At 37.6% G+C, this 7893-nt stretch overlaps 1 protein-coding gene across 1 annotated transcript; it reads right to left on the bottom strand.

Moving 5' to 3' along the window:
• Positions 1–5440: 5440 nt before the first annotated feature.
• COL5 (CONSTANS-like 5) lies at positions 5441–7219 on the bottom strand. The gene is made up of 2 exons (XM_068476002.2): positions 6151–7219; positions 5441–6032 (listed from the first exon to the last, which is right to left on the bottom strand). The coding sequence occupies exons 1-2, from the start codon at positions 6931–6933 to the stop codon at positions 5583–5585; spliced, it is 1233 nt and encodes a 410-aa protein (XP_068332103.2). The 5' UTR covers positions 6934–7219; the 3' UTR covers positions 5441–5582.
• Between the last annotated feature and the right edge of the window lie 674 nt (positions 7220–7893).

The raw sequence follows: 7893 nt of genomic DNA, 5'->3' as shown, positions 1-7893 counted from the left end.
AGCCATGAAATTAGATGATTTCTTTGGTCATTTTCCAGAGAATTGTACCGAGCCACCACCTGGAAACTCATCCCCGACCTCTCATATTCCATTTCCACTTTACCAACCGAATTTGGCCTAAGTTTCGTGGAAAAAACGCATCGACGGGCTTCGTGGGTGCACGGCGGCGATCCGTTGTTTCTGCAAACACCACCTCGATCACCACCTTTGCTCAACTCCTCTTGAGGCCAGGAACAAAGCCCAAACAAGTTTGGGGGCGGCGGAGCAGCAAATTCGACGAATTGAAGAACACCTACTTTAGGGTTTCCAACGGATCAAGGGCGATTTCAAGTATTTTTCAGCCAAATTGGACTTCAGCCCAGGTATAAAAAAATTTCTCCTTGTTTTGTTCTACAATTCAGTAAAATTTGGTAAATTTTATAGTTGGTCAGAAATTTCTAGTTTCCGTTCGCCGGAACCTGCTACCTACGGCAATGCGCGACCAGTGGGCCGATTTTGACATTTAATGCTTATTTCGATATTCTAATTTCATATTTGTTATTTGTTTAATGTGATTCAATTTTTTGAATATAGTATCATAAACGTCCACCACTTGAATATTTAAGGGATAAATGATTTAAATATGACGATGAACTACGAATGGCTTGATCTCGTTTAAGGGTACATAGGCAGTCTAACAAGAAGGTTAGATGCAGCCATAAAGTAACCGAAATAAATTTATTGTGGTTAATAGAGTAAAGATTAACCATAGCTTTGTTTTGGGCAATCACCGTGACTAGCTTCTTATTTAATTTTTGGGTCAATACACTATGAATAGTAATCGCCCTTATCCTTGCCCTTCATAAACTAGTGGACTTAAACACAATCAATTACAATTTAGAGTGAATCGTAAGGGCACTTCTACTGCATTACCCTTGCCCTCTTAAAATAAGTGGACTTGCTTTAAAGGGAAGGAAGAAAATGACAATGAGAGTGAAGAAAGATAGAAAGTGATGAGAGGTGATATTACCTTTCCACCCTCTTTTGTGAAGCATGTGTTTGGCACGGATACATTGTAACGGAAAAAAGAATGGAAAGGTTGGAAATATAACATTGGTGTGGTAATCGGCTATTAAGAAAAGTTTAGGGGGTAGTTGACTAAAATAAATGTTTAGGAGGTAAATTGGCAAAGGTTACAAGTCCAAAGAGGAAATTGACTAATACCTCTATTTGGCATTTATAATATCAAAGAGAAGCATAATTACCAAACGATATGATTGGTTTGTATGTAATTCTTTTGTAAACATGACATCTCTGTCTTCCCCTCCTACTCCCCTTCTTTCTCCACATTCTTTTTCTGTTCATTTTTTCAGTTCAAATTTCATGTATGAGCATTGGATGATCTTGACTCACGGGACCATAAAAAAATAATAATCCAAACCAATTTAGATCATCTAATACTCATAGCATTTAATGTTACATAGCAAGGAAGAATTTTTCCACTTCTTCATTTGACATGATATCATAATTTCACTAAATCCAATACTCCTAAACCCCATCAACCCCATCGCTCTTTCTTAACAACGTCACTATTCAAATCTCACTATTCAGCGCGTGATTTATAAGAGCGTCATTTGTACTACTTGTCAAGTACTGGCAGGCCTTGATTTTGGTTAAGATTACATGCTGCTTTGCTTTTTGTCCTTACGGTTAGGAAATGACTATTAGGCGTTTTTCTTCAGCCAAAAAAATAAGAAGTTGCTAACCCGAAGATGAAACCAGTTAAATCGGATGAACCTGACCCGGATGAAGTACTAGTTTCAAACTGAGGTACTTTTATAAAAAGTGGCTATAAAAAAAAAGTTGAATTAAAAAAGGTGTTTGGTAAACATTTAAAAACAGCTCATTTTCACATTTTTTGGTGAAAAAAAACTGAAAACATGAAGCGGCAAAAATAAACTTATTCTAATGGCATAGCAGAAACAATTTTTTTTTCAAAGCACAATAATACCAAACCAGCCCGAAGAGCATTGACCATGAATTCAATATAGTGGACCAAGACATGTTTGTGATTATGTGGGCATGGTCCACAGATTTGATGGAACAGTAAAACAACAAGACAGGGGATAGCCCATGGGGGATGGCGTAGGCCGGTGCGGCATGTGATGGGATGAGATTGGGCCCACTTAATTATGTACACTGCAGCTCCACTTTGATGCACGTGCACATGGGATATTAGCAACTCGGATAGCAATCCAATCACAGATGTATGGAAATTAGCCAATTACTTTCCACCTAATTCTCCTCATCAAATAATTCGGGCCTTGAAATTCTTCAAGGGCAAAAAATAGGAGGGCTCATTCTAAAAGTTATAATAACCTTAGCCTTTGGATTAAATTTCAAAGGTCAGGATTATTTGATGAAGAGGATTAGGTGGAAAAGATCCGAAGATGATCTATTTCCTTCCAAAATTATTAGGATTTGCCGCATGTAGGATGTTGCAATTTAATATTAAGGTCAAATGAATTTTTATTATCTTCTCATATATCACTTATAGGGGTGGTTCGGTGTGGGATCCCAAATTGAAAATGGGATTTCGAATCCCAAAATCAAAATTTTCTGGACGAGAATTTGAAGACCAATCCCAAACTAAAATTTCGGTATTCCTAATTTTCAGGATTCCCGAAATGTTTTTGGTCTTCGGGATGGATCGGGATTGCGTTTTAGGTTTTAGACTTTTGGGCTTTTGGGCATAAATTTGAGAGTTTCGGGTTGTGGGCTAAAATTTGGGCATTTGGCTTAAATTTTGTTGCCCAATTTCATATTAATTGAAATTTAGGTTTTTTATCCATTATCAATTGAAATACCAAATCATTCTTACTAAGTCAAATTGACGTTCTAAAGTTCTAAACTACTTAATTTCATACTTCTTTTTCTAATATAGTCTACTCTCAAATTACTTAAATTCAACATTCAATATGCATGAAACCAAAATAAATATACATATATATTGTCTGTTCGGTTCAAGATTCCCAAACCATTGAATATGTAATCCTGATTCATGTACCAAAAGGTTTGGGATCGGTTCAGTATGAATCACAAAAATTTCAGTATTATCGGTTTGGGAATTTTTCGGTATGGGATCGAGATTTTTTTGGTTTGGTTTGGGATTTTCGGGAAAAAATTTCATTCCTAATCACTTATGCAGGCACTTTACGCAAAGGAATTTTCATGTTTTCTTAAAAATAAGGATTAGTTGTGGGACTCACTCGATATCGAACTTCAATGATTCGAACCATCTATTTTGTAAGTCTAAATTCATAGATTATCCTTGCAAAAATTCAATTCAATTAAAAAATTATTTGTCTATTTAATTATCACAATGAAATTTAATTTTTTTTTCTTATAGAAAAAGTATTCGTTAATTTCTTTAGACCCAATTAGATGTCTCAAATATTTCCGATTTGGCTAATATTTTGCAAGGATGATTTATTAGATACAACTTGAAAAATAGATGTTTGGGTCATTAAAGTTTGATATGATGTGGGCTCCACAACTAAAAAACTAGGAATCCCTTTCCCTTAAAGGCATCAATCACCAATAATTTTCCAAATTCATGACCTTGTCAACAAATTGTGGACCTAGCTAGGGTCTCACTATGAACCAAAAGAGAAATTGAAGCTAAATTCCTTGTTTCTACCGTATTAAGCGATATAAATATATAACTACATCAATGGCTATGTAAAACGTAATATTATCACCATGAACCATCAATTTATTTTTAATTTATATGGATGACTAAACGGTTTTTAAATTGAATGAAGTTTTCTAGAGATAATTTTTTTATTTTGTTAATACAAGTGACAATCTAATTTAAATTAGTCTAAATTAAGCGCCATGAAGATTCAAATTGGTTGCAAAAAAGGAAAAAACATTGCTCTAGCTAATTAGGCTAAACTCATCTCTACTTCTAGAGACGATCTTTAAACGATGATTAAGATAATTAACGACTTCGATTGTGACATTGTTTGGTGAAATGATTAATGAATATTCCAAAAAAAGTTACATCTTGAGTCATGTTTGTCATACCAAGCTACATATTTATATCACATTGGCGTATCATCTCATATGGCAATGATACATACAATCAACAATCAATAAAACAAATTCATTAATTGACGTGACATATACACACCACTTAGCACATCATATGGTCTCCGTAGCATCCATATTGAATTGTTTAACGTGGTGCAATAAATTTGTTTTGTCGTTTAACATTACCTTGGTAGGAAGAAAATATTTCAATCCTAAAAACAAGGGAAGGAGGGAGGAACATATCATTAATTCCTTCTGATATGTTTTAGATTTTGCAGATTTTACCTCAAATATCAATAAATACTTCAAAGTTGAATAGAATTGAAGCTAAATCTAGAATCTTAGTTGGGCAGAAACTGAGAAGGAATACCGGATTGGCTACCAAACCTGCAAAATGTGGAAACAACCTCGCAGATGCATTGCCAGATGGGTTTTGATATCCTCAGCCACAAGAAATATCCTTGACATTGGGTTCACGCTCACAAGACGTAGTTTCACGTGTGTTTATTTAAGCTTAACATGTGAACAGTACATATTGAGTGATGGAAGATCATATGGACAATTATGGTCAATAAACGGTTATGGTCAACACATGAGTTAACGTTCTTTGATACAACAAGAAAGAAATTAAAGTTGCACTATAAAACTAGTTTGCAATATAAGAGTAATTAACATAAATTCTTTATAAGCATTTGATGTAGTATTATTTTTATACGCTTAGTCGGAAGAAATCTAAAGTTTTGACTCATGTGAATAAAATGACTGTAAAATTCGTACACACACGATCACCCTCACAAACACATATTAGACCATCTTTAACCCAAAGGTAAAATATAGCCTCCTTAATAATGTATTAGTTTTAAGTGTATATTTTAAATTTATTGGTTAATATGATTAAACTACCATTAGATATTTTCAAATCTAGCTGTTGAATTTAAATCAATTATTGCAACTGAACTAGACTCCGAAAAAGGGCTAAAATGTGGGGATTACATTTGGCTAGCTTGATGCCCCTTTCACCAAATAACGGTATAATGGGCTCTATAGAATTGTAGTCCAATTGTAGGTTGTCGATGAATTTTTTTGGCAGATCATGTCATGTTTTGACTTTTAAACATTTAGCCATCTCCATTGGACATTGTCTTTTTTTGTTTTTTTTTTTTTTTTTTTTTAAAGAAAAAATGGTTTACCCACCAGACATTATTTTAGATTACAACAATAAAGTATGTGAACAAAAAGTAGGTGCGGGTTTTGCCAAACAATCGTAATTCAGAAACAGATCCTTGACAGATAATTTTATTTTTATTTTATTAAATTTTTCTTCGGGTGAAAACGAAAGCGGAGAGAGAGAAAGAGAGAGAGGGACTTTACTGACTTGCATCAAATTTAAATGAAAGAGACTTACAAAGACGGATGAAAACATTCAAAAGTTAAAAAACGAAAACGATAAATCACGGCTGACCAATCATTACACCACACTCTAAAATAAAATAGATAATCCCCAATTGTCAAAACGTCGGAACGACGCCGAATTGTGGGTCCGGAATATAAATGCCCGGCCCGGAGCAATAGATGCGATCCCCCACCTCGGTCTCGGTTTCGGTTTTGTTGCGTTTCGCGAACCGGCCCTTGATCCTCGGACGAGTTTCGGCATACGCTTTCCGCGAAGCATATCGGATTGTTTTCTGGAACTTGCGGTTCTTCCTCTTCTCTCTGTATCTCAATACCCTAGCCTCCCTGTCCAGTCCGCAGAGCTGAGTCGCTGGTTGACTCGCAGGAGTTGCCGAGACCGGTACGTCGGTTTCCGAAACCTTGTTGCTGGCTTTTGGGCCGAAAGAGTAGGATATATCTCCCGGTTCCGAACCGTTGCTGCTGGTGTTTCGGCCGAAGAGATACGGTATATCGGAGAGGGAGTTTCCATCGGGAACAACTCCGGCATCTAAGGAAGAGGACGAAACCTGAAAAGCACGTAAATATCCACAATAATCAGTACACAGTTTCGGAATTTCGGGAAAATGTCAAATTTTGCACCGAGACATCGGAGGAAGATAGTTTAATTTCATTCGGATAACGTACGCTTTGACTGAGGGACTGAGTCGGATAGCTGAAGGAAGAAGAGAGCTTGCTTCTGCAAAAGTCCAGGTCGAAGCAGTTGTGATCGGCGGGACCCGAAAAGTTGTAGTTCATGTTGAACGATGGCGGTGGAATCGGGTCGGGTTGAACCGGAACAACGCTGTCATTACTCGCACCTGAACCCGAAATATTGTGTATTGAGGTAGGGTAATCGAACTCCAGCAGCGAATCCATTTCGGGGAAGATGAGATCATCGGAGGACTTTAGGATGTCCGGAGTGATATCCATATGGAGCTTCGAGTTGAAATTCGGGTTGGGGATCAGCCAGCTCGACGCGGCGTCGTTTTCAATGTCTTTACTGTTAAATACAACGTCGCCGTTTGGGACGAGATAGTTGTGGGCCGCGGCGGCGGATGACGGGCCAGTTGTTGTTGACTTGACGATGATAGACTCGGCGGAGTCGTAAAAAGGCTCGACCGGGACCCGCTCGTGGCGGCGGGCGAGGGGGTTAGCCGAGTGGATGTCGGCGTCGCAGCTGACGCAGAGAGCGGCGGCGTCAGCCTTGCAGGTGACGGCGGCTGGGGCCTGCTCGCAGACCCCACACATCCAGACTCGCTCGTGGCGTGTGGTGAGCTTGTTGGCGGGGTGGATCCTGGAGTCGCAGGCCAGGCAGAGAAAAGCCAAGTGGGCTCGGCAGAACAAGGCCGCCGCCGAGGTCTTGCAGGAGTCGCAGGACTTGTCGACTAAGCCGACAGCTGCGGCAGTCCACCGGTCTTGGAGGCCCATGTATATCCTCAAAACGACGTCGGAGGGAGTAACTTTGTTAGCGAAGGCGTGTGACTTCTGTTAGAGAGAAGCGAGTAGAATCGTAGGTGTGTTCTCAGAGGCACAATGGCGAGTGCTGATGTTATCTATCCAGTGAGAGGGAAAATCTGGTATTGACCAGTGAGAGGGCTACACGTGGGTGAATTTCAACCACGCAAAAATATCATAGGAGAAAGTTTGGTAATTGATCCCTGGTGTTATTACAGGATATTAATACATAATACGATAATAAAATGATTAAATATTTTTTAAATAATAATCGATGGTGAGTAGTTGTCATGTGTCTGTGCCGACCAGGAAGGCTGGGACCCAGTTGGAGCTGCAGTGTTGTGAGCCAATAAGAGAGCATTATTTAAAAAACTTGGCACAGTAATTCTTTTAGTAATGCTATTACTTGTATCATCTCTTTGATGAAGGTAAAGTCCGTTAACGTATGTGAATTCCATATTTATTAGGAAGATAGTATAAGTAACGGTATAACTAGATAATAAAAACATCATTTTTTCTGCTATGTATTATTACTTGAGATTTAAAATAAGGTTTGTTAAATTATAATTGAATATTTTTAGTTTGCGTAATAATGTATCTAGATGGGTGACGAGTTTACATTTTAGAGTACGTTAATACATTAGTTAAACATGTAATATAATGTGAGTAAACTAGCAACGCTGTTTAATTCACGCTTAAAATGGGAGAAAATTTTCTTTATGAAAAATTAGTTTTCTTAACTATATGAAAAAGGTCACTCAGTACTACGGTTTAGTAGTATTCCTCTTCACTTATAAGTAAAATGTATTAAGTTCGAATCTCGTGGATGGCGAACTCGATACCAAATAAGGTTCTCAATTATGTGGTTTAAACGAACTTCTCCTCCTCTTAATGTAAAATATATTGTTGTACTAAAAAATAAAATGAAAACTA

Source organism: Pyrus communis, chromosome 13, assembly GCF_041283825.1.
Source record: "Pyrus communis isolate YQ-2024b chromosome 13, ASM4128382v1, whole genome shotgun sequence".
Classification (NCBI taxonomy): domain Eukaryota; kingdom Viridiplantae; phylum Streptophyta; class Magnoliopsida; order Rosales; family Rosaceae; genus Pyrus; species Pyrus communis.
Note: the sequence above shows the minus strand (reverse complement) of the source record. Positions and strands in the feature narration are given on the sequence as shown.

Excerpts from the sequence above, each read along its gene's own strand:
- COL5 (XM_068476002.2), bottom strand. The coding sequence starts at position 6,933 with ATGGGCCTCCAAGACCGGTGGACTGCCGCAGCTGTCGGCTTAGTCGAC. Across the intron at positions 6,033-6,150 it reads CTCAGTCCCTCAGTCAAAGC|GTTTCGTCCTCTTCCTTAGA; the intron begins GTACGTTATCCG and ends CGTGCTTTTCAG.